Source organism: Hakea prostrata, chromosome 9 (assembly GCF_041222555.1).
Source record: "Hakea prostrata isolate BN-2017 chromosome 9, UWA_Hpros_2, whole genome shotgun sequence".
Taxonomy (NCBI): Eukaryota; Viridiplantae; Streptophyta; class Magnoliopsida; order Proteales; family Proteaceae; genus Hakea; species Hakea prostrata.
The window spans coordinates 53,467,080-53,493,811 of record NC_142608.1 but is presented as its reverse complement, the minus strand read 5'-3'; the positions used below and the strand labels follow the sequence as shown (position 1 = coordinate 53,493,811).

Here is a 26,732-nt window from a genome sequence, read left to right as displayed (position 1 = left end):
ATCCAACGAAGGAGATTCGAAGGTACACTCTATATAAACCTCACTACCATACAAGGTGAGGAGATGGAAAAGAATACGATCTGAGACTCAAGTTCAGATACATACTGATAGACCAAAACTATCAGCGATCTGCTATCTAGATCACCTTTCCCAGTTCTTCATTCCTTAGCTCTGTGCTTCTAGCAGAGCCGTTTGTGATTAAGTTCATCAACTGACTTAGCCTTCGGAGGTGGACTCCCAACCCCAGCGGTCGGGCCACATCTGACGCTTTCGTTTTGCAGGTCATCACGAGGATATTTAAGGGTTGAGCAGATTTTGGACGCATCACATGGAAAACCCGGCAGAAGACCCGTCTGTGGTTGTTTGCTGGAATGAAAGTGGGGAGGGAAAAAAGGGGGTGGGAAAATTCTTGAAAAAAGTGTACATTTCTTACTTTTCCCTTAAACCCCAAAATTGTAAATTGTTTAGTTGCTTGGGGTGGGAAGGTGAGAATCAATAAAACTTGTCTTGGTGATGTGGCGGCTCAATTTTCTCACCTCAACCTATTTTAAAACCTTACAAATTTGGTGGGATTTTGAAAAAAAATTTGAAAAAATAAAAAGTGAAACCCGCCACTATCACTTTTCTACAAAACCCTTACCTTTTCCTTTTCCTTTTCCCTCACCCCACTATTCATGGGACCCACGTATTTTTTTTCCACCTCACCTTTGCAAACAAATGCAAAAATAGCAAATGCTGAAAAGGCCCACAACAAATTAGTAAAAGAAGAGTATTAAGTGGTGAGTTTTTATTTATATTTCTGCTCCAAAGTCGAAAGCGCGTTTGAGAAGCTTTCTCCACGCTCTTTACCAAAAAAAAAAAAAAAAAAAGCTTTCTCCACGCTTACTGGATATTCAAAGTTTTTCTACTTAGAAACCAGACCAGCCGCACCACTACTGCCCCACCCGCCCCGCTCTACCAATCCAGTTTCTTCTCCTCTGCAAGTTCTTATTGTACCAATTTCCTTTAATATTCCATCATGCCTTCTTCTTCGACTGCTTTCACTTGTTTTATGTGATGGTCTGCTATTAATTAAAGCTTGTGTTTCAGGGTTTCATCTTTCATTCCTCTGGTTCCTTGTTCCGTATTTGAACTTTCCCATTTAATGGTTGGCTTACTAACAAATTTCTCTCAGTTCATTCTTGTTCTCCGAGATTCATATTGGGATTCTTTGATCGTTGTTTCTTTTCGACTTTCTGATTTTTCTTTTCTTCTTTGAATCTGTTCATGGAGCTAAAGCTTCGTAGGCAAATGAGAAGTACAGGATGATTTCTCACAAGATTGTTCCCTTCGTGCTTTTCATTTCCTTCTGCTTCTCTGCTTTGAATGCCTTCGCTGCACGTCACAGTAAAAAGGGGTTCGAATCAAATGATCCTTTACTCGTTGGGGTTTTGCTCTCTGTTGAGGCAAGCTTCAATTCGGTTGCTTCTTCAGCTAATGATGGTTGTCATCTATCAAAGGTGAAGAAAGGTTCGTGTAAACTTCCAGTATCAACCATACCCGATGAAGAAGATGATGAAGTTAATGAGTATGTGGTAGGAACAGAAAAGACAAATAGAGAGTCTCTGAAACTCTACCTCAAGCACATATTTGCATCTGAAAAAGCCCAAACGAAGAAGGAAAAGGTAAATGAATTGACCTCGAGAGACCTCACCAGAATCCATACACTTCACAGGAGGATCATTGAGAAGAATAACCAAAAGCGGCCATTGGATGTGCTTAAAAAGTATCCTGAACCGGCAATGATACCGGAATCTGTCACAACTGAATCTAGAGGTAACCTTGTGGCTTCTCTGGAATCTGGGTTTACCCTTGGATCCGGTGAATATTTTATGGATGTTTTTGTGGGTACCCCTCCAAAGCGTTTCTCTCTGATAATTGATACTGGTAGTGATCTTAATTGGATACAGTGTCTTCCCTGCCATGACTGCTTTGAGCAAAATGGACCCTTTTACAACCCAGAGGAATCTTCTTCTTTTCACAATATAAGTTGCCATGACCCTCATTGTGACCTAGTATCCTCCCCTGATCCGCCACGCCACTGCAAATCTGAGAACCAGAGCTGCCCCTATTTCTATTGGTATGGTGACTTCTCGAACACCACCGGAGATCTTTCCGTTGAGACATTCACCATCAATCTCACAACCCCTTCTGGGAAGTCAGAATTCCAGAAAGTTGAGGATGTCATGTTTGGATGTGGGCACTGGAACAGAGGCCTCTTTCATGGAGCAGCTGGATTATTAGGACTTGGGAGAGGCCCTCTCTCTTTTTCTTCGCAGCTTAGCTCACTTTATGGACACACTTTCTCCTACTGTCTTGTGGAAAGGAACAGTGAGACAACTGTTACTAGCAAGTTGGTCTTTGGGGAAGACAAGAATCTTATAAGCCATCCTAATTTGAATTTCACTTCATTAGTAGTTGGAATGGAAAACCCAGTTGATACATTCTACTATGTTCAGATAAAAGCTATCATGGTTGGTGGAGAAATACTGAAAATCCCAGCAGAGACATGGCAGCTGTCTTCTCGGGGCACCGGAGGAACCATTGTTGATTCTGGCACAACCCTTAGCTACTTTGTGGATCCTGCATACGAGTTTATTAAGGAGGCATTCATTAAAAAGGTGAAGGGATACTCTGTTGTGAATGATTTTCCTATGTTGAATCCTTGTTACAATGTGTCTGCAGTAGAAAATCTAGACCTTCCGGAATTCGCGATTCTTTTTGAAGATGGAGCTGTATGGAATTTCCCTGTCGAGAACTACTTCATCCGATTTGACCCTGAAGAGATTGCTTGTTTGGCAATTCTGAGTACTCCACATTCTTCTCGTTCAATATTGGGGAACTACCAGCAGCAAAACTTTTATGTCTTATATGATACAAAAAAATCTAGGCTGGGTTTTGCACCCATGAAATGTTCTGACCTTTAAAATCTGATAAACAGTGAGAATGAGTCTTGAAAACACAAGGTGATCTTACATATGAAGCTTAATAACTGTAAAATACTAGGTTTGGATGGAGATCGAGAGATCATTTTCCTCTGAAGGCTAGGTATAGGACACATGAACTAGATTATTATTTTCCCGCTCTTTGAGTTTGGACAGGTAAATATTGTTGATGAGCTTATCATACTTGTGAAATACTATAAAGAAGAAATGAATAGTATACTTTCTCAAACATTTCAGAGTTTTCTTTCTTTACTTGGTGTCATCTTTCTTGTTAGCCAAAATTCATTTCACGATGTCTAGATTTTCTGCTTTAACTGTTATGAACTTGGACTCATTTGTGGTTTCATTATACTACAAAAATTTCATTTGTAGTTTCATTAAACTGCAAAACATACTTTTTGAAAAATCTGAATCAAACTTCCAGCTACAAGAGCATCAAGTCTGTTAACATTTCCACGGATTATGTTCAACAAGAGTAGGAGAACCCTATTAAGGTTTATCCAATGGGTCATGGAAAAGAGCTTAACTGATTTTCGTAGAACTATGGTTGTTTACTAGAAGGTCCTATTTTCACAAGTCTCTGTAAGAGATTAAGATAAGACACAGAATTAGGATTTTCAGGAATAGCACATCCATCATAGATGTTTCCATATTTTGAATATGGTTAAAGATTTGAATAATATTGATTTAGTTAACAAGTTAACTGTGAAAGCTTGATGATCAAGGTAATCCAAACAACAGTGTTGACATTCAAATCTGAAACACATCACCATCAGAATGTTACTGAACAAGGAATCCTTTTTCTAAGTTCACAGTGTTAGGTGGTATAGAGAATCCTCCTTTCATGACAGTGGATGCTTTCTGGTATGTATACAAGGTTGTGAATCCTGATGCTGCAAAAATCACAGTAAGGAATTAGAGAATCTGAAGGGCTTCTGTTAAATTGATTCTTGAGCTGATTGTCTCTTCTCTACTGATTGGTGATTGGTGTTGCAGCTACCCTAATTTAAAGATGCCCTAGAGGATATGGGTTTTTGATTAGGAGTTATTTAAGTATATCTGGGTCTCAAGACCTTTGACTCTCTCCCTCCATGTCCCCCAACAAACATTGACCTTAACTGCTACTGGTCATAACTTAAACAACCTATGAGCATGGTAAAACATATGCAGTAGGTTCAGTGTGAAATAAAAGAATGGGTGAAAATGATATCTGCTCAAATCGCCAATTTTCCAGCAAATCAGCGAAATAAGGGCGAAAATCACCACTACTTCACAGATCTTGAGCTCCAATCACTGGAATATTCGCCAAAATCATCGAATTCGGTTCTCCTCTGCTTCTACGAGATCCCCTCTCCCACGTCCAATTCAAACCCACCTAAATCTTTGTTCTAAATGTTACAGAGATCTCCGCCTGAAAGAGGAATAGGCCTCATCTGCCAACTTTGCCATTGAGAAATTCCTAGCCGCAACTGCCTCATCCTCTTCTTCTCCTTCTCTATCTTCGTCTTTTGTCTCTCCGATGCCCTCTGGTTTGGCAATGGAGGCAGAGGAGAATCTGGTTGTCATTTTTGTCTACAGAAAATCCTATTGAGAATTAACTTGAAGTACAACTTGAGGCTTTTGGTAGAAGCTCCTAGATACAAGACCTCGAAAATTTGCATTTTTGAAAGAAGCAAATGCACCAAAAAAGGGGGAGGGGAATCAGTCATCGGAGAGATGGAAGACAAAGACAACGAAGGAGAGATAAAAGATGAAGACGAATTTCACCATTTGTTTCGTGGAACTTGAGCATCATTATTCAAAGAAGAAAAGAGAAAGTTTTGTTTCGTGGAAGTTGAGCATGGTTATTGTTCAAAGAAAAAACAAATGAAAGGGCGTGGTTGGATGTCTTTGATAGGTAAATTGCTTGGTGTTTTTGGGTTAAGGTGCCATTATCCTTCTAGGTGAGTGCATGACTTTTCTGAAATTTGCTCGAATTTTGTTTGAAATATTGGCGAAATTCACCGTTTCGATGGTTTCTCCAAAGGGTGAAACAATGATTTTCGCCGATATTCCGCACCTTGCCTATAAGTACCCTCTATACATTTGCGAATAACATTACCTGGTGGTTTCAACTTTTGCAATGAAAATATATATCAAATGAGTTTTCCACTTTCATATCCATGCAATAATGGGATACATATTTTATTTTATATTTTGGATGAAACAAAGAACTTATATTAAGAAAAACCAAAATAAAACAAACAAACCCTAGATAGGTTCCTGGTCGTATTACCAAGGTCAAAGCCCTGAGAAGGGATATTACAAAGCCACATCTAGTGGAAACTCTGTTATTCTAGGTGTTCCCTTGGGGGGATCAACCAAGGTCACAAATACCTCTTGCAATTTCTACAAAGATTTATTACACAATCATGGACACACCCCAGTCAGACTCAAAGGCTCTACCAAGTGTGTACACCTATCCTGCAAATAAATTAAACACTTAACATGCAAAACAAGCATTCAAAGAACACAAAATATTTGTGGTTTGGCAAGTTGCCTACATTTGTGGAGTAATACCCTAATAGGGCATCGTATTTACTCAATGTTCTATTAAAAATTTGATCAATACAATGATCTGAGAGCATCCACTATTCAATACATTTAATATATGGAGCAACCGCTTCAACATGAATTGTTGCACCCATAAGAAAATGAGGCTACAACCTCAAGAAACTCACATAGTCATACCAAGCAACTACTTGAAAAGTAAAACTATTCAAATTAAGGAGATTACAATAAATAAATAAAAACTCACCCATTTTCTTCAACATTTTTCCTCAAAATATACCTCTAGGCTTCTTCGCCAAACAAATCTTGCTTCAAAGCTTCTTCTCCCCGTTTTCCCTTCTCTCCACACTCCAAAATCACTGAAATCCCTATTTTGTTTTGCCCAAAATTGAGTTCTTATTTTTGTCACATCCCCCAACCAATACTCTAACTGCAATACCCGGAGATGTGATCCACAGCCCTGAAAATCAAGTCTCAACAATCCTCTTCCCACATAGCACAATAGCATAATCATAAGCAAGAATGAATCATAGTATTGATGTAATTAAAGAATGGATCTCCAGAAGGATCACAAAATAATCTCAAAGCGGGGAAATAAATGATACCAATATAATTAGAGTATAGAGCAAAGTGGAAGTAAACTCTAAAATCAATGCGGAAGGGTAGTCAAAATCTAATGTATTACAACTGAGAGAATATAAAGAATTCTAAAAACTAGTCTGAGTCTTCCATCGGTTCTTCTTCTTCTTCTTCTTCTTCTTCTTCTTCTTCTTCAAGCTTCACCTTTTTCTCCTTGGGCTTGTGTACTTGCATCCAAGGATCTATATCCAGTTCATGCTCCCATTGGTGAGCAAGGCGTTGTCTATCACTATTAATGGGTGCCATGATAGTATTCCATACTGGTACTCAGGTCGTACCACAAGCCACTATCATCTCCCACTACTTCTTTAATTGCATCATATAGGGAAGGGTCCTCACCGCAGGAGCTCAAGACCTCTTTGTTACCTACATAATCATATAAACAAACATTGTCCCTAAAGGGTGAGCTCAAAATAACTCAGCAAGTAGTTCAATTACAAATAACAATTCCAGAACAAGGCATTATGCAATATGATATGAGACAGTATGCAAGTATGCTTCTAACTCTAACATATGCTAGTCTCTAGTTGCAGACACGCATTAATATAGAACACCATATTCCTCTGGGCAATCTCAGTCACTCTCCCTCATGGCTCTTTAGCACGTCTTTTGGGTTCTCCGTGGTAGTTAGGTCAAGGCATCCATCTCAGACAATCACCATGGATGGGGTTTAGGCCACCACTCTCTTACTCCACCATTGGTATGAATACTAGCGCATGTTAGGGTTATACCTAGCCAATGCATATCATCTACTGAGTCACATCCACTTTAGATCCCCTCCCTTGCTTCTTGCAATTCGTTTCAATATCTTTCCCCTTAGTGTTATCGTCTCCTTCTTGGACTATGCAGACTCTTAACCCTATTGTTCATCCAAATATAATAAACGGGAAGCTCTCGTGTCCCCTTATGCTTCTCGCATTTTGGGCGCACACAAGCCCAAGCTTATTATAATGCAACCTTACCAATGAATGGCCCCCATGACAATGTTGTGTGTCCCCTCATGCTCTCGCATTCTTCACACCCCACCAACCAAAAAACGCTACCACAGGTCCCTTGGCCTCAATACCCACACCGATAGGGTATGATCTGACGAGGTTTCTAATTAAACACTTCTAGACAAATCCTAGGTATTATCGCATCCACCCAGCCGGTACCCTAACTGCAATACCTGGAGGTGTGATCCACAGCCCCGAGGACCAAGTCTCAACAATCATCCTCCACATAGCACAATAGTATAATAATCAAGAGTAGGGATTAAATTAATTAAAATATAATTTCAAAACTCAAAAATCTCCATATCACGAATAGTATAAATCAACTCATAAGTCAAACTAATTATGGTACAACGCAGTCATGACATGAACATTTTTCGCCGTGAAAGTCATTGTCCCCAAATCTTGTACACTGTACGAATCGGTTGCTAGCATCTCATATTCTTGAATTGCCATGGCATCTGGATATGAAACAAAATCTAAAACATATATCGAAGAACTTAGCGAGTATTTCACAAACATATAACCATAATTACAGCTTAAGTGAAAATATCATATAGTACAACATGACGTGAAGTGGAATGCAACAATGTTAGTACACTCTAACTGATGCTAGTCTCTATAAGGCAAACATGCATTAAGATAGAACACTAGCCTCCTCTGGGTACGTCTTGTCACTCTGATCTCTCACGAGTTGGTTTCCAGTCTTGAAATCCCGGGTAAAGGGTAAAGGCATCCTTCTTGAACTATCACTATGGCTAGGGTTTATGTCACCACCCTCTCACCACACTATTGGCATGAGTACTGATGCATGTTAGGGAAAAGCCTAACCCAATGCAAGTCATCTACTTAGTCACATCATTCTAGGTTCAGATACTTCCCCTCGTGGTTCTCCCCTTCTTGTTTCAGTGTCCTTCCCTATCTAGAGTCAAAGTTTCCTTCTAGGACGACGCCTTCCCTTAAACCTATTGGTCATCCACATATAATGGGCCGGAAACTCTCGTGTCCCCTCATACTTCTTGCCTTCTTGGGCGCCCACGAGCCCAAGCCTATTATATGCAACCCTATCAATGAATTCCCCCCACGGCAATGTTGTATACCCTCATGCTTTTAGCAATCTTGGGTGCCCACCAACCAAATATCACTGCCACAAGTCACTCAACATCAATACCCCGTAGATAGGGTGATGATATGATGGGCTACCTAACCAAACTCCTCTATGATTTCTTGTCATGGCAACTAGTAATCGTGAAAAGTGCTGGGGGCATCAAAGGATAGCATCCCATACCACCTCCGTTGATGTTTCAAGCCAGAACACCCAAATAGGTATTCCCAATCCACAATCATAACATACATTCACTTTCCACAAAGTAGTAAAGTGTTCAATAACATTCCCAATTTAAGTCTATAATGTCACATGTTGATCCATACATCAATATCAATAACAAATGACATATATTTTGTAATTTCAGGATCATTAACATCATTCTTAAATCCTAAAACTGCAACATGTGTAATAATATGCAAGTTTCATATCAACTAAGAAAGTAACAATGGTTATGTGCAAGTGAACATCCTCACCTTGCATATCATTTGCTACCTTGAAAAGTAAGTCAAAGAGTATGTTCACGCTTCCCAAAAAGTCCTATTAACATGTTGGTTCAAAGTTAGAAATAACTCTGGAGGTTCTGTATCGATAAGGAAAACAAAAGACCAACTTGCAGAGGGTGGATGGTCAGAGTGGTTGCCCCATGTCACTAGAGTAGGGCTGGTTGCTTGGGCTGGTCGTCCAAGGCGACCATGCTAATCAACCACCCTACGAGTACGGAAAATTTGGCTCGGATCGATAGAAGACTTCTAGATTGGGTTCTAAACTATTCTTAAATCACTTAAAAATTTATGAATTAATACTAGAACATGATCTATCATAGTTTAAACATCAAACAAAGCAAAATGAATGAAAACCTATTGAATCCTATATTAGGTCTTCTCCGAAATCGATCTAGAAGATTCACAGATAAGACAAAGTGAATGGGGATTTACTCTAGAGTAAAGAGGATAGAAGAATTAGATTGATATAGTAACTAGGAGCCTTCAACTAGGTCAAGACAGTAGGAGAAATCGATCATAGAAGAGAATTAGAAAGAAGAAAGTAAATCGTCATTCAAAACCTATTTTGGAAGACTTCTACACTGTCCTTCACCTTCTTGAAGAGTTCTCTAACAAGCTTTGATGTTCTCTTATAAGTTTGGATCATAATGATACGTTTTAGAACGAAAACACCTTAAATAGGGCTTCAAAAATCAAAATTCCAAAATTGCCCTTTCTTGCGGAACTATACTGGTCGCCTTGGGCAACCAAACCAATTGAACAACCCCTAGAACTTTTGTTCTAGGAGCATAATCAAGGCCTTTAAAGCCCATGCTCTGTAGTTCTTATTCCATACTATAGAAGGGTCTTAGCTGATTTTCTAGATGTTCTACACATGTCATCACAGTATACTTGATCCATTTACCAAGTTTGTCAATGTTTAAGTTAGATCTCCTTCCAAACTCTAACAAAACTCCCAACCTAGCATCATCTCCATCTATTTCCATTGGTTTGGATTCCAACCTAATGGTCTTTACCTAGATGGCTCACAGTTGCCTTCTTCCCACACTTCGGGTTATTGGACCTACAATAAGGATTTTCGGGTTAGGATCGTGGGGGTTCTCACAACCATCATTTCCTTTCCTTTATCTTCTTTAGAAATCAAAGGCCACTTTCGATCACAAAATGATGAAGCTAGGCTGACCAGGAGTCCTCGAAGAAGTGGTCGGTGGTGAGGGACCAAGGGATTTTTCAGCACTTTCCTTGGACACCATCTTCTCAGGTCTGTACCTTTCAGCCATCTCTTCACAAGAAACAGTTTTCGTAGCTACAAAGAGAAGAGGATGTCAGTTAGAATAATGAGATCAAAAGAACGATTGAAATAAATCAAGTAGTAAGGGGCTTATCGCCCATAGTTCCCCATTTGGGAACGAGGGATTAGCTTCTTCACAGTTCATTTTGCTCCAAAAGAGCATCTTCTCAAGCTAGCTCTAGTTGTATAAACTACTAGAAGCAAAAGTAGGACCATGAAACCAGTCAAGTAGGGCTCCTTCAAGAAGACATCCCCCAAAATTGAAGGTTTCCTTGCTTTGTCCGTTGGAATGATTTCCTCTCAAGCATCAAACTTCTTGATACGATTTCCTAACCATGGTATTAAAACAAAGTGAAGCACAAAGAATGGGAGAACTTATGGCGAGAAAGAAGAACTTTGAAACCTTATAATCAAAGGAAGACCTTCAGTAACTCACCAAGAACCTCTCGCAGCTTCAAAATAATAGTCTCTGTAAAAGGATGAAGGCAAGTGAATGCTTTATATAGCCAGGTAAACTTGAATGGATGGTCCAGATCACTCTTGATCAACAGCAACTGAGAAGAAACATTTCATGTGCCAGACCATGTAATAATGGCATAGGAAAGTGTCATTGTGGGGAGCACCTTGAATGGCGTGCACATCCTTTCAACCGCCAAACCGTCACTCCACTTAATGAGTCACATCAAAGGATGCGCAGCCCTTTAGGTTCCAGAATGACTGCTTAGATTGAAAATGTTTGTTGAAGTTAGTCTTTAGACCTGACACAAGAAGTGCAAATCTAAAGACTAGGGGGCTTGTATTTTATCAAACCCTTTTTGAGACTTCCAAACGAGTGCAAACCATGTCAACTAGGGTCAACTAGGTTCAACTTAGTCCTCTGTCCAACAGCTTTACCTTTCTTAGAAATCAGTCTTCAAACTGGCCCCGTAGCTCTCCTCGGAATTCAGATTTTGGACTACCCTCCTCACTCCGAACTAATCCCTTGGCACTCCTTGGAAAAAGGGTTTCTAGCCTAACCACTTGGCAGCTGTTATTCACCAGACACAATGCTCGAAGCATCTCCTAGCCACAACTCATTGGCAAGATCCTATTCGGATAAGAAGATATCCTCATACATCTATACGCATGCTAAGGCATTAAATTCAGCATTTAATGCACCGTACCTATGCATTTAATGATCTACACTTATCAAGGGATAAGCCAAGAGGCCAAAATTCTTCTGGGAATGGCTTCTAGCCATTTTGTTGAGGGATCAAAGCGAAATGTGTCACATCTGAAGTCAATCTCTAACATAAATATTTTCACCTTACGGAATGCTTGAATCCAATTGCTTCAAGCACAAGAAAGCCAAACCTTCACCTTGGTTTTCCCCTTGGGAATTGGATCAAGCCATCAAACAACTGTCTTCCATCTTCTCCATGGAATCTTCTTCTGGTATAAGAACGGTCACATATACCTTCTTCTGGTAAGTGAAGCTATGCAAAAAAAAAAAAAAAAATAAATAAGCTACACTGAGAAAAGGAAAGGCCAAGTTAATTCAGCATTAGCTCCAGCACCTACGCAATAGTACTTCTCCTCTTCGGGTATTTACTCCTCTATATGAGGAATTGTGTTACTTAGAATCTAATTTTACCATTGAAGGCAGCTTCCCGTCCACAAAGGTGGTCCGCTCTCACGAGTTCCCTTTGATCTACTGGTCTCAGGTTTCAAATGCTCCACAGTTGAACCGGAACTAACATATTGGAGAAATAGGTGCTTATTTTTCTTTGGAGAACCTGGTTTATACCAAGAATGTTTAAAGTTGTCTTTCCCATTTTATTTGTTGGAAGATTATTATCTAGAGGGCAACCAAACTTGAGGCTCTTCAAATAATTGATTTAATATCGTGTTAATGTTTTCTTTTTTTGACATCCTTCTAATGCAAAACAAGAGTACCGAGATGGATAACTCTTCCTCAATGGATTCGAGTATTGGGATGATCACCTACTATTATTTTTGTCATGATTTGGATTGACTAGGAGATAAGCACATCCTTAGATTAAGAATTACATTTTTTACCATAGAGCCATAATAGAACCCACAAAGCTTAGTTTTGGCCCCATAATTCCACCATGGTCAAGTCATCTTATGTTACTTCTTGGATATCAGATGTTCCTGAATGTCGTATCCTTAAGGACGCAAACGAGACTCATGTGGTGACTTTTTAACCTGTTGTGTTTCCCATGATTCACATTAGTTTAGATCCACATCCTCTACTTTGTAACCTAAAACTTTCTAAGCTTATCACTGTGCTACCTCACTTAAACACCGATCTAGTGATTGGTAGCCAGCTTAAGCTCAAAAATCAATATAATATGTTTACAATTAGACAAGCATATTTGGAATTTCGTTTGAGAGAGAATTCTTCCACACACAAATTAGTGAGCGGGTTTGACCAAAAATGCTATGCTTACGCACAAGACTACCCCTCTTCCCGAAAGCTTTGCGGGGACTACGTTACGACAATAGATGACCGCCCATAGGGGATTTACGGCACAAGGCCCCTACAAAGGAAAAGCTTTATCCCAGGGAATAGAAGATGCTCAACTCCGCACAACATAGGGATTGGCACGCGAAAGGTTGGGCTCAAGTTGCAGATTGACCCCTTATCCGAGAATAATGATAGGGCATTGATTGATCCAACCCAAAAACAAATATGACAGTAACTGGACCCACCTCGAAGAGATGGAAGGGCGGGTTTCGAAATTCATGGCTCTAATCCAAGCTGGTCTAGATTCAGAACTTGCAAGAAGCCTACCCAGAATGTGGCTGCGAACTTAATTGGCTTTTCTCTTGCTTTTCAACTTCTATTCTTCCTTCTGTACTACCTTTCCTTATCTCCCTTAGCTTATGTCATAGGGAAGAGGTCTTTATTGAAGAGGCTTTGAAAAAGGGCCATTATTCCTGGGTGGGTAGTTGCTTGTAGTTTTCTTTTTTTCATCGAGAAGATTACTGAAGGATCGCTACTCACGGAATCCGCTGTATATGGGACATAAGAAGAGCCTAGCTAATATAATAGAGGGTCAAGAGGGAGCGGATAAACTACTACAGTTTTCTCTCTCGATGTTCACTACTTTTTTTTTAAAATTTATACTTGTTAAAAAGAAAGCAACACCTCACAAGCAAAGGCAAGGTTGGTTTGATGACCCGAAGCAAAGAAGAGAAATTGGATCATCTTTCCCAAGAGAGAGGCCACCTTCTCTCAGATGTATATTAATATTATTTGAATTACAATTCAAATATTTGAATTTTAAAATATTTGAATTTGAATTACAATTTGATTACAATCAAACTCTACAACTTGTTGATACTTTAACTATAACTCAAACTCTTCTTGATTGGTTGGAGATAAGATCAATCAAGGGTAGAGTTAGTTACGGTGGATTTGATTTGACTTTGAATTCAAAGGCTTATCCTTTACACTCCCCCACAAGGTCATTGGTTGAGAACCGACAGTGAGCTTGGATTTTAAAATTTTGAATCTTTGAGCAAATATGCCTTTGGTGAGAATGTCTGCGATTTGGTCTCATGTGGGAACGAATCGGATTGAAAGGTTTTTTTTGGCAACTTGTTCACGAACAAAATGATCGTCAATCTCGATGTGTTTGGTTCATGCATGAAAGACCGGATTAGCAACAATGTAAGTAGCTCCAATATTATCGCAGTAAAGAGTTGGTGCATAAGTGACAACCCCAACTTCAAGTAGTAGCTGAAGTAACCATATCAACTCAATGGTAGCATTAGCAACCCCTTTGTACTCAGATTCTGTAGAGGAGTGAGCCACAGTGGGTTGTTCCTTGAAATTTCAAGAAATCAAGTTAGGGCCCAAGTAGACCTAGTAGCCACTTGTAGATCGTCAATCAATAGCTGACTGGCCCAGTCCGTGTCACTAGGCAGTGAGAGAAAGATTAGTTGTTGGCCGAAATAGAATCCCAAGGGATGGAGTCTTTTTTAGATAACGAAGAATTCGCTTAACCGCAACCCAATCATCAATTGTAGGGTGATGCATATATTGACAAACCCTACAGAAGGAAAATGCTATATCAGGCATGTGAGAGTCAAATACTGAAGGGCACCCACTATACTTCTATATTGGGACAGATCATCATAGAGGGGAGGTTCCTCAGAGATTGCTTTGGTGATGGAGGTCGGGGTTGCTACTAATTTTGCTTCATGTATATTGGTCCTTCACAAAAGATCTGAAGAATATTTTGACTGGCAAAGATGTAAACCGTGAGATAAGTGAGTGACCTCGACCCCTAAAAAGTAGTTTAAGTCACCGAGATCTTTGATGGCAAATTCCTTGCCATTGGCTATAATGACAGAATTAACCTCGGAAGAATTAGATCCAGTGAGGACAATGTTGTCCACATATACAAGAAGATAGATTGTTTGATGTACTGAAGTACGAAAATATAGTGCCGTATCAGATGAGGACTGTGAGAATCCCAGAGTGAATAAATAACTGCCAAGCCGATGAGACCATGCCCTAGGGGCCTATTTTAAACCATATAAAGCTTTCTGAAGGTGATATACATAATTAGGTCTCTCTGCATCAATGAAACCCTATGGTTGAACCATGTAAACCTCTTCAAATAATTCACCATTTAAAAATGCATTTTGAACATCCAATTGGCGAAGAGTCCATCCTTGGGCAACTGCTAGCAATAGAATCAAGCGTATGGTAGTAGGTTTGACAACGATACTAAAAGTGTCAAAATAATCAATTCCTTCACGCTAATAAAATCCCTTGGCGACCAAACGAGCCTTATAATGTGAAACAGAGCCATCACTGTTTCGTTTGATTCTATAAACTCATTTATTTCCGATCAAATTCATGTGGGGCTAATAAGGAACTAGACTCCAAGTACCATTACGTAAGAGAGCAACAAGTTCGTTGCTCATAGCAAGCCTCCATTTGGGGTCTTTATTGGCAGTGCTATATGAGGTGGGTTCTATTTTAGGATTATCAACAAAAGAGGTGACTAAGAGGTTTAGTTTAGAGATGGGTTTGGGATGACTCGTTTTAGAGCGGGTTTGCACATGGTAAGGTTGAGTTGGTTGGGATGGTGTAGGTGGTTTATGGGGTAGGGTTTCGGGTGGGTTTCAAGCTAGGTTTTCAGGTGTCCTAGGGTTTCGGGTGCAATGAGAGGTTGAGATAGAGTTTCCAAATTTTCAAATTTTGAATTTGAATTTCGACGGGAAAGGAGAGTTCCATATTTGAAGTTGAAGTTTAAGTGGGGTGAGAAAATTCAAAATTTGAATTTCGGGTGGGATGGGAGATTTCAAATTTTGAATTTAAATTTGAAAAGAGATTATCAGTTGTAACTATGGTCGGAGTGGAATGAGAGCGGGAAGGGTGGTTGGGAGGTTGAGCTGCAAAGGAAAACTTGGTTTCATCAAAAACTACATGTCTAGAGATGTAGGATCGGCCAAGAGTTGGATCATAACATACAATACAAATCCCTTGTGTGAGTTGTTGTATCCAAAAAAGATACATTGCCTGGAGCCATATTGCAACTTGTTTTTGTTATAAGACTGTAACCATGGAAAACATGCACATTCGAAGATTCTGAGACATAAAAAATCTGGATATTTGTGATATGACACCTGAAATGGAGATTTATTTCCAAGTATTGGTGTAAGCATTCTGTTAATTAAGAAGATGGCCGTTTTAAAACCAGCTAGCTAGAAAATAAGGGGGACTTAAGCAAGAGCCATAAGAGCGAGGCCTATTTCTATTATATGTCTATGCTTCTGTTCCGCTCTCCCATTCTGGTTCGAAGTGTGTGGGCATGAATACTAATGAAATATACCATCTCTTTAAAAAAAATGATCAAAATATTTATATTCCTTGGCACCATCAGATTGAAAAACTTGAATCTTAGAATTAAAGACATTGGTTGCATAAGAATAGAATTGCTTGAATACTGAAATTGCATTAGAACAACGTACAAGTGGAAAAAGCCATGTAAATCTGTTGTAATCATCCAAGGAAGAAATATAATAACTATAACCTTGCGTAGATAGTGATAGAGAGGGGCCTCAAATATCAGAGTGCAATAATTGGAATGGAGATACAGGCCTTGATTTATTCAACTTGAAAGGTAATTTATGCGATTTTTCCATCTGGCATGGGACACACAAAATTGGTGAGATAGATGAAGGTTGGTGCAAGCCAAAACTACGAAAGAAAGAGTTCAAAGTTCTCTTCGACGGATGCCCTAATTGGTCATGCCACACTTCTTGAGACACACGTTTGCTGAGATGAACAGAGGAGATGCGGATGGTGGATGGAAGCGATAGAGGCCAACTTCAATTGGTCCTTGAAGTAGAACAGTCCTCGTTTTGAGATCCTTCACAAAGCAAGAACTTGGATGCAATTCCACATAAAAATCATTATCACGTGTAAATTTACTCACAGAGAGCAAATTTTTAGTAATACAAGGAACATGTAGCACTTTAGATAAAGTAAAAATTTTTGAAGGGGTTGATAAAGAAGCACTTCCAATATTTTTTATACACAAACCTAAGCCATTACCAATGTGAAGTTAATCAGTACCATAGTAAGCCATTGTTGTATCCATGTGTGTTACATTGGACGTAACATGATGAGTGGCAGTTGAGTCAGGGTACCAAGAAGGATCAAATGAAGTCTTGGGAGCTACCAAAAAAGCTTTTGGAGAAGAATTCAGCTTGAAGGCATTGTCAGCTAGTGCATAGCAAAAATAACATTGCACCGCTATTAGTTTTGTTGCAAATCTAACAAGAAACCATAGGGGTAGGGAGGAGAGGTGGAAGATGTTTTGTATATCAACCACGGTTGGTGTAACCTCGAGCTCGTCCTCTGCTATAGCTATGAAAAGGGCCACGATTTCAATTAGTGGGTGAAGGGCTTGATCTGGTGGATAGATTAACTTCTGATGAAGGCAAATCAAGTTCTTGTTTGATCTTTGAAGATTTCTTGATTCAGTAAAAGGCCTATGAAATCATCAAGGGGAAGAGGGTCAAGACGGGAGGTAATTGAGGTGGCAAAGGATTCACATTCATGGCCTAGGCGACGAAGCATTGTGAGGATAATATCAGCATTAGAAACTAAGTGAGTAGCGGCGGCAAGACAATCAACGATAGATTTAATTTTCTGAACATACTCAGCCATAGAAGAGTGGCCTTTGCTAATTTGCAAGAGTTGGTATTTCAATTGCAATATGCAGGCTTGAGATTGAGAGGCACAAGTCCGTTCAAAGGAATTCCAAGCAACGTGGGAAGTGGTGAGACCAACGATTTGAGAAAGAACACTTTCAGAAATGGAGGAAATGATCCAAGATAAGATTATTTGATCTTGCTTGTGACATTGATAATATGCAGGGTTAGGAATGGAGGTTGATGTGGGTGATGTGGTGGAGGGATTGGGTATGGTTTGAGGTGGAGCTGGATTGGTTCCATCGACATAACCATAAAGGTCATGTGCATGAAGTAGAGGGAGAAATTGCGATTTCCAGAGGAGATAGTTGCTTCAATCAAGCTTTACAGGTAAGAGAGAAACAATGTTGGTAGGTGAAATCAGAGGAGAAGCCATGGCAATGGTGGAGCTAGTAGGATTGTGTAGATGGCAATCAGAGGTTAAAAACTGATACCAAGGTAGAATTTCGTTTGAGATAGAATTCTTCCACACACAAATTAGTGAGTGGGAGATGTATATTAATATTATTTGAATCTTCAAATATTTGAATTTGAATTACAATTTATTTACAATAAAACTCTATGACTTGTTGATACTTCAACTATAACTCAAACTCTTTTTGATCCGTTGGAAATAAGATCAATTGAGGATAGAATTAGTTACAGTGGATTTGAATTTGAATTTAGAGGTTTATCCTTTACAATGAGATGACTACTATAATTTCCTGCTACTATCTTTTTAGTATCACAACTGGATTAGAGACCCAAAGAAATAAAATTAGACAACATCAAAAGGATATCCAACAAACTCCTCCCAAAAGATCTCAAATCTCAACTTTTCTAGAATTCTTGATCTAGTAGTCAAATTACTACTTAAAGAAAGAATGTTTCTTCCGCTACATTTTCTATTGTCAATCTTCCACTACCGGCCATGGTTGCGGCTTAAATTTCAGCATAGTTTCTCAAATGGTGCAGATACAAACGAAACAAACAGAAATCCACGAGGTTTACTTCAAATATATAAAAATCAATACAAAATATTTATATAATTCTTGTGACATCATGTTACATTAACACTATTTGGTTATTCTCCAATTTATTTTATGATTATGGAGGCATCCAAGTAAGCCTTTGGCAAAGATAGAAGGTCGGATAATTTTGAAAATTCACAACCATTGCAACACTGAATTGTAATACTCTTAAGCTTTGTCGCGTTGGATAATAAATAAGTTGCAAACCCTATTTCAAGCGCACTCCCTTTGAAGCCCTTCAACTTCGCTGTCGTCAAGCGATGCACAACACTGTCACACTGCTCTATTTTACTCCAATAAGAAGATATGTTAGATGGAAGACAGTCCTGTGTTGATGTACATACATACACATCATTGATCTGCAGGAAAGAAAAACCATTAATATATTCTACCAAAAAAAAACCATGAATATAAGAAATATAATTGAACCACTTGGGTGCATTGACCCATGAGAAAATTGCTAGGAGTGTTTTAAGGCTTACCTGAATTACTAGTTCGCCAAGATAGCGATTTGTTCGCAACAAGTAGGCGAGTATAGGTGCTTGTCTTATATCTTTCAAATTCAGGTTTAGAAATAGCCTCTGCAGATTATGGAATTGGGTTACATAATTGTTAGGAGATACCTGCAAATTGAGCAAAAGATAAAATGTATCAAGAAAGTGCTTAAACGATTGGAAATAAGTTGAAATATGAGGGAGAGAGTGTGTTATATGTGTTATTTTTTTGTAAAATAATGAGAAAGATAATTAATTATCTTAACTATAGTTGATTAATACCAAAAAAAAAAAAAAAAAAGTGTGACAAGAAGGTAAAAAAATAGAGCAGTGTGACATTACCCACGGGTGATTTATGAGAGCCAATTTGGGGCATTTTGATTTAGGTCAAATTGAATCAAATTGAGGACACCCTTGTGATCTCTTTATTGCCAATTAATTTTTCCCACAATTTCATTTCTTTTCGACTTTAAATTAAGGGTGAAATTATAACTTTTAGCCCGTTTAGGTTAAAAGGGTGAGTTAGAACCTAGTGTTCTATTTGGGGTTGTTACGGGAATATTTTTAGATATTTTTCTGAACCCAAATTAACTTCTATTTTTATTTTTGTTAATCCTTTTGCATGATTAGGGTAAATTAGCCAAAGGTTATTTCCTTGTGGGAAGAGAGTATTGATCTGTGGAGAAAATATCAAAGTAAAAGGTGAGGAATAACCAATCCCATTATATTTAATTGATTGTTGTTATTTTATATCTTTTGTTAAATATGAATTGTCATAACTTATGGTTATCATTATTACTTATGATGTTGCTCCTTGCTTTGAAATCTATTAATGTTGTTATGATATGGAATGTGAATGTATGTGAAGGGAGAGGAGAAATATTATTATTTCCTCTACCTTATATTTTTGCTTGGGTTGTGGGTTCGCCCATCGCCCTAGTTATGTGATTGCTTAGTTGTGGTTGGGGAATGGGGAATGCCCTTTTGGCATTTCTGCCATAAGATACCAGAGAAGGCGGTATGGAATGCATTCCTATGGTGCCCTTGGCGATTTCCCTAATTAGTGGTTGACATATTTAGGGCATGTCTAGAAATGTTGGGCTAAGTGACCTTTTGAGTACTACTATCCTTCCGGTAGGGGTATTGAAGCCGGTTAACCCGTGATGGTAGTGGTTGGATCCTGTATCGAGCAAACCCACTATCATCATAGAGAGGTAGGGTTGCATATAACAAATAAGGGCTCATGGGCACTCAAGACCGGTGAAATGACCCGTGAGAGGACATGGAGATCATCCTGTCTATTATATGTAGATGACCACTGGGTTAAGGGATGTAATCCAACAGATGCCTCCTGTTGAGGATTACATTCATAGGTGGGAATGTATTGAACTAACAGAGCACTAGGCGTGAGGGGAGATATCCGGATCATTGTAGTACGAGACTGTATGACCCTGCACTGGGCTTAGGTTTGTCCCTGACACGCGCCAGATCTTATACCAATGGTGATGTGAAAGAGTGGTGACTTAATCCCCAGCCATGGCTCGATGAGACTTTACCCAACAGCCGCGGAGAACCCAACAAACGTGCTTGAGTGCTGTGAGGGAAGAGTGATGAGACTGCCCAAAGAAGACTGGTGTATGACTTAATGCGTGTCTACTTTAGAAACTACATTATAGAGCTAGGAACCTCATATCATCACTTTGCATTTGTTTATTTATATTATTAAATACATATTTGTCTTATGAATGATGACATGGAAATTGTATGAAGATATGATGTGATTGTGTTACCTCACTGAGTTCTATGAACTCATTCCTTCATTTTGTTGTTTCTTTAGAGTGTTCTACAGGTCATGAGGACCCCTTTTTCGTTGAGGATCCCTTACCAAGTGGTTATCAAGACGGTGAAATTGGAGAAGAAGTGGAGGCACATGACGCTTCCTGTTCCTATCAAGACTGCTCTTATGGAGAGTCTTTTCCTTAGAATTCTTTAGATTATTTCCACTGCAACATTATAGATTCTTTCTTTTCGTATAACTCTAATGTTTAGTTTTGAATGGGAGTTTTGAATATTGTAGTCCTTTCTTTTCATTCTTGATTATTAAATACTTAAACTAATTTATCTCTAGTCCATTTAAATTTACTTTATCATGTATTGTATGGAATTGTCCACTGAACCTAAATCTTGCGGTGTATCACCCCCACGGATATTCGGGTATGACCGGTACCACCTTCTGTCACACCCCACCCAGCCGGATCCGGTCATACCCTATACCCATGGGGGTGATACACCACAAGATCTGGGTTCAGGGACAATTCCATACAATACATGATAAAGTAAATTTAAATGGACAAGAAATAAATCAGTTCAAGTATTTAATAATCAAGAATGAAAAGAAAGGATTACAATATCCAAAACTTCCTTTCAAAACTAAACATCAGAGTTATGCGAAAAGAAAGAATGTATAACGTTGCAGCGGAAATAATCTAAAGAATTCTAAGGAAAAGACTCTCCATAAGAGCAATTTTGGCAGGAACAGGAAGCGTCATGTGCCTCCACTTCTTCTCCAATTTCACCGTCTTGTTAACCACCTAGTAAGGGATCCTCAACGAAAAAGGGGTCCTCATGATCTGTAGAACACTCTAAAGAAACAACAAAATGAAGGAATGAATTCATAGAACTCAGTGAGTTAACACAATCACATCATATCTTCATACAATTTCCATGTCATCATTCATAAAACAAACATGTATTTAATAATATAAATAAACAAATGCAAAGTGATGATATGAGGTTCCTAGCTCTATAATGTGGTTTCTAAAGTAGACATGCATTAAGTCATACACCAGTCTTCTTTGGGCAGTCTCATCACTCTTCCCTCACGGCACTCAAGCACGTCTGTTGGGTTCTCCGCGGCTGTTGGGTAAAGTCTCATCGAGCCATGGTTGGGGATTAAGTCACCACTCTTTCACATCACCATTGGTATAAGATCTGGCGCGTGTCAGGGACAAACCTAAGCCCAGTGCAGGGTCATACAGTCTCGTACTACAATGGTCCGGATATCTCCCCTCACGCCTAGTGCTCTGTTGGTTCAATACATTCCCACCTATGAATGTAATCCTCAACGGGAGGCATCTGTTGGATTACATCCCTTAACCCAGTGGTCATCCACATATAATAGACAGGATGATCTCCATGTCCTCTCACGGGTCATTTCACCGGTCTTGAGTGCCCATGAGCCCTTATTTGTTATATGCAACCCTACCTCTCTATGATGATAGTGGGTTTGCTCGATACAGGACCCAACCACTACCATCACGGGTTAACCGGCTTCAATACCCCTGCCGGAAGGGTAGTAGAACTCAAGAGGTCACCTAGTCCAACATTTCTAGACATGCCCTAAATATGTCAATCACTAATTAGGGAAATCACCAAAGGCTCCATAGGAATGCATTCCATACCGCCTCCTCTGGTATCCTATGGCAGAAATGCCAAAAGGGCATTCCCCATTCCCCAACCACAACTAAGCAATCTCATAACTAGGGCGATGGGCGAACCAACAACCCAAGCAAAAATATAAGATAGAGGAAATAATAATATTTCTCCTCTCCCTTCACATACATTCACATTCCATATCATAACAACATTAATAGATTTCAAAGCAAGAAGCAACATCAAAGAGGGGTCAATTCAACCCAACCGAAAACGGAGAACCGCGATAGCCAAACGGCCCGAACCGACCTAAGGGCGAAGGGTGAGGGTCCTCAGCAGTAGCCCGAGTCTTACATAAATAAAATTAACATATTAAATGTAAATAATTTTTGGTATTGTTTAAATGTAATTAATGATCCATGAATTTCGGTGTTTGAGACGTGATACCGAGTTGAGTAGTTGAGAGTAAGTGTTAACACGAACAGTTAAGTTTTAAGTTTTAACTTTTAATTCAAATTCATTTAGTTTTATTATTTTAAAATTTAAAAGTCTTAATTGATAACTCTTAAGTCTTAATCTTAATCTTTAACTTTAATTTCAAATTTCATTTAGTTTTATTATTTTAAAATTAAAAGTCTTAATTGATAACTCTTAAGTCTTAATCTTAATCTTTAACTTTTAATTTTCAAATTTCATTTAGTTTTATTATTTTAAAATTTAAAAGTCTTAATTGATAACTCTTAACCTTAAGTCTTAATCTTAATCGGAACGGTGTTCGAGTTTCAAACTCGCTTCACATTCACTTTTGTGAAATAAAGCACGGGTTCAAATCATTTCACCGTTCATACAATGCCATCACTATCGTTGGATCTACTTGGAGTCTTCATTATCTATCTTTTGTAGTTTTGTGTGTGAGAAACTAGGATTTGGAGTTAAGGAAAAATAAATATAAATTTCGATTGATTTTTAATTTAGTCCAAACCGAACTAAACCATTAGGCCAAACCGTAGCACCCGAACCCAAACCGCACCAAACGCCGAAACCGTTATCTTTTAAATGGGCTGGTTTGGGCAAACCGTTAGGGCCCGAAACCGCTCCAAACCACACCGTTGACACCCCTAATCATAAGTAATAATGATAACCATAAGTTATGACAATTCATATTTAACAAAAGATATAAAATAACAACAATCAATTAAATATAATGGGATTGGTTATTCCTCACCTTTTACTTTGATATTTTCTGCACAGATCAATACTCTCTTCCCACAAGGAAATAACATTTGGGTAATTTTCTAATCATGCAAAAGGATTAACAAAAATAAAAATAGGAATTAATTTGGGTTCAGAAAAATATCTAAAAATATTCCCATAACAACGTTCTAACTCAGACTCACCTTTTAACCTAAATCAGCTAAAAGTTATAATTTTACCCTTAATTTAAAGTCGAAAAGAAACGAAATTGTGGGGAAAATTAATTGGCAATAAAGAGATCATAAGGGTGTCCTCAATTTGATTCAATTTGACCAAAATCAAAATGCCCCAAATTGGCTCTCATAAATCACTTATGGGTAACCTAGAGAGTCAAAATAAATCACCCTTATAATGGGATTACACCAATAACTCATATACTAGAAAGGGACAATAAAAAAAAAGGATTGAGGAGAAAGAAAGAAAGAGGAAAAAAGAAAAAAAAAACACCCCCCCCGGGGGGGGGGGGGGGGGCCCCCCCCCCCGCAAAAAAAAAAAAAAAAAAAACCAAAAAAAAAAAAAGGACACAACCCCACAAAAAAAAAAAAACAAAGGTAAATTAAAACCATTAAAAACATGCAATTTACTATTTCAAATATAAAATGAAAATAAAAGAAAATGCTTAATTGGTGGGAGAAAGAGAGATTGTCAAACTAGGGTTTCTAGATGAAGATATTTCCTTTGCGGTAATTGGATTTCATACCAGTGTGAACCACAAGTGTAACAAATCAAGGAAACTTTCAGCACTATTCTTGAGTAACCTCTAAAATTAATTTCATCCCCTAAGTTACCCAATTACAACCAGCCCCAATGGGGGAAAATATATCATTACGCATTTTAATTTCTGTTAGGAAATCGGATAATTTAGGCAAGAAAAATTTTCAGAAGATGAACTAGAATTTGTCACCCGAAAAAAATAAAAATTAGAATAACTTACACGGAGATGGTTGCAGAGTTCAAGTATTTCAATTTGAGCCGATCCAATACGAAGCTCATGAAGATTTGGAGTATTGATGTTGTAGTCTATACAACTTGAAAAACCATATTGAATATCTAATGTTCTCAGACTTGTATCATGAATTGTTATGCTTGGTACTCCTGAAATTCCAATCACTAAGAGGCTCAGATTCCTGTCGAGAATTTGAAGTTTGCTTAGACCACAGCATCCAACTAGAGTCAAATTCTGTAAAAGCTCGCAACTGAGAATTATACCTTCAAGGATAGCATCAGATAGATCAACGAAAAAGAGCTCCAATGTAGTAAGATTCGTGCAAGATTTGAAAGGCAAACTATTCCAAAACTTGTATTTCTCCAGTTTTAATTCATGAAGTGAACTGAATGTACAAGGGGGTAACTGATGTTGCTCCTCTGTACCCTTTCTCTTATCATTGAGAATGCACTTAAGTGAAAGCTTCTTGATGCTCCTTTTAGAAGTTAAATGTTCTATCCATCTATGCACATCACGTTTCAGGATGTTCTTCTCTGAATGTTTTATCCTGCAACTATCTATTTTTCCGGGAAGCTTTGTGAAGACATGATCAATAGTTTCTTGTAGTTTTTTGGTGAAATCTTCGTCTGTTTTTTTGGTAAATCAAAGTTGATGGAAGGAATACCTATCCATACATTCCTCCATCTTTTGGATAGGATACTTGTTGATACTGCTACTTTAATGGGTAGGAAACTGACGATCAAAGAGAGAATATCTTCAGGAAGATCGTTGATGAGAGCATCCTTTTCTTGTTCTTCTTCATAGGCGTTCTTCATATTCTTCCTCTTCTTCCTCCGCGTCTCTTTCGGCTGATCTCTGTGATTATTCTCTTCTTCCTCATGGGCGTTCTTCTTCATCTTCTCCCTCTGTGTCTCTATTGGTTGATCTCCGTGATTAGTCTCTTTCGTCATTCTTCCTCTTCGTTTCTATCGATTGATCCACGTGAAAAGCATACAAAGCAAAGAAGCAAAGAAACCGTAACCTAGTAGAACTTTAGAGAGCATATGATTCCACTAGAGAAATTGTATAGAAGTTCGGGTATCTAGGGTTTTGCCTCGGCTGATTATTAATTATGTTTGGAAGAAAACCGTAACCTAGTAGAAGTGCAGAACATATGATTCCACTAGAGAAATTATATAGAAGTTCGGGTTTCTAGGGTTTTGACTCGGCTGATTATTTTAGGGCCTGTTTGGTTATGCGAATCCAGAGATTTCAAATCTCTGGATTCACAAATGGGAGATTTTTACCTGTTTGGTTGTGTGAATCTCTAGATTCATGAAATCTAGAGATTCACATTTTTACACTAAAAACGTGAATCTGTAGATTTATGGGTATGAGGTGAAATCCAGAGATTTCATCCTACTATCAAAGCGTTAAAGATTTGAACCATAATTCAATAAATATTTTTTTAGGATAAATCTAGAAATCTCATTCCAAAAATTCAAACTAACCAAACGGTTAATTTTACGAACCATAACTCTAGAGATTTGAAGTCTCTAGATTTGAAATCTCTAAATTTTTGAAATCTACAGACTCAAGTAACCAAACAGGCCCTTATTATGTTTGGAAGAATTTCGATGGGTTTCATTGATAAGTGTCGTGAATAAATCACCCATGACCTGTTTCACGCCGGTTGAACAGGGATTGACCAATGGTGCGAACCAGGTACGGGTCAACCCGAAAGTCTATGTAAGGATCTAATCCTAGCCATTAATCCTAAAGTACTCAATCAACGATTAAAAGAAGATCGAGTCAGAAAGAAAAGCCTAAAAGAAGGACCGGAACCCCCCAGGGGGGGGCAAACGAGGGGGGGGCGGGGCGGGTGCCCTCCAAAAAAAAAAAAAAAAAAAAAAAAGAGGACTAAGTCATAATCGGAAGGTAAGACATTCTGATTCACTCAAGCTACCTGTGTTTCCTTCTTTGAGACATTCGAATATTTCTTGAGCCCTCAGAAGCTCTGCAACCAGAACCCTTCGACACTTACTGACTTGACCATCAGAGACGGAGCGCCGACCATCAGAGACAGAGCGCCGATCTAGCTAATCGGCACTGTTTCTAACAATTTGTTATCCAATCTTGCAAATAAGAGTGAATCCAAATCCATATTGAACAAGATCTGAGGAGTTTAGTGTGATTCATGGTTCACAGACCCCAGCGAATTCTACACCAACATTTGGTGCCATCTGTGGGAATCTTCATAACAAAAGCTATGACACAGTCACCAAGCAACCAGAAAGATATGCCAATA

The 26,732-nt window shown here is 38.6% G+C and overlaps 1 protein-coding gene across 1 annotated transcript; it reads left to right on the top strand.

Annotated features, from left to right (window-relative positions):
* The first annotated feature begins 1,013 nt into the window (after positions 1-1,013).
* On the top strand, positions 1,014-3,152 carry LOC149005558 (aspartyl protease family protein 2-like). The gene has a single exon (XM_089168874.1). The coding sequence runs from the start codon at positions 1,305-1,307 to the stop codon at positions 2,964-2,966; it is 1,662 nt and encodes a 553-aa protein (XP_089025000.1). The 5' UTR covers positions 1,014-1,304; the 3' UTR covers positions 2,967-3,152.
* The last annotated feature ends 23,580 nt before the right edge of the window (positions 3,153-26,732 follow it).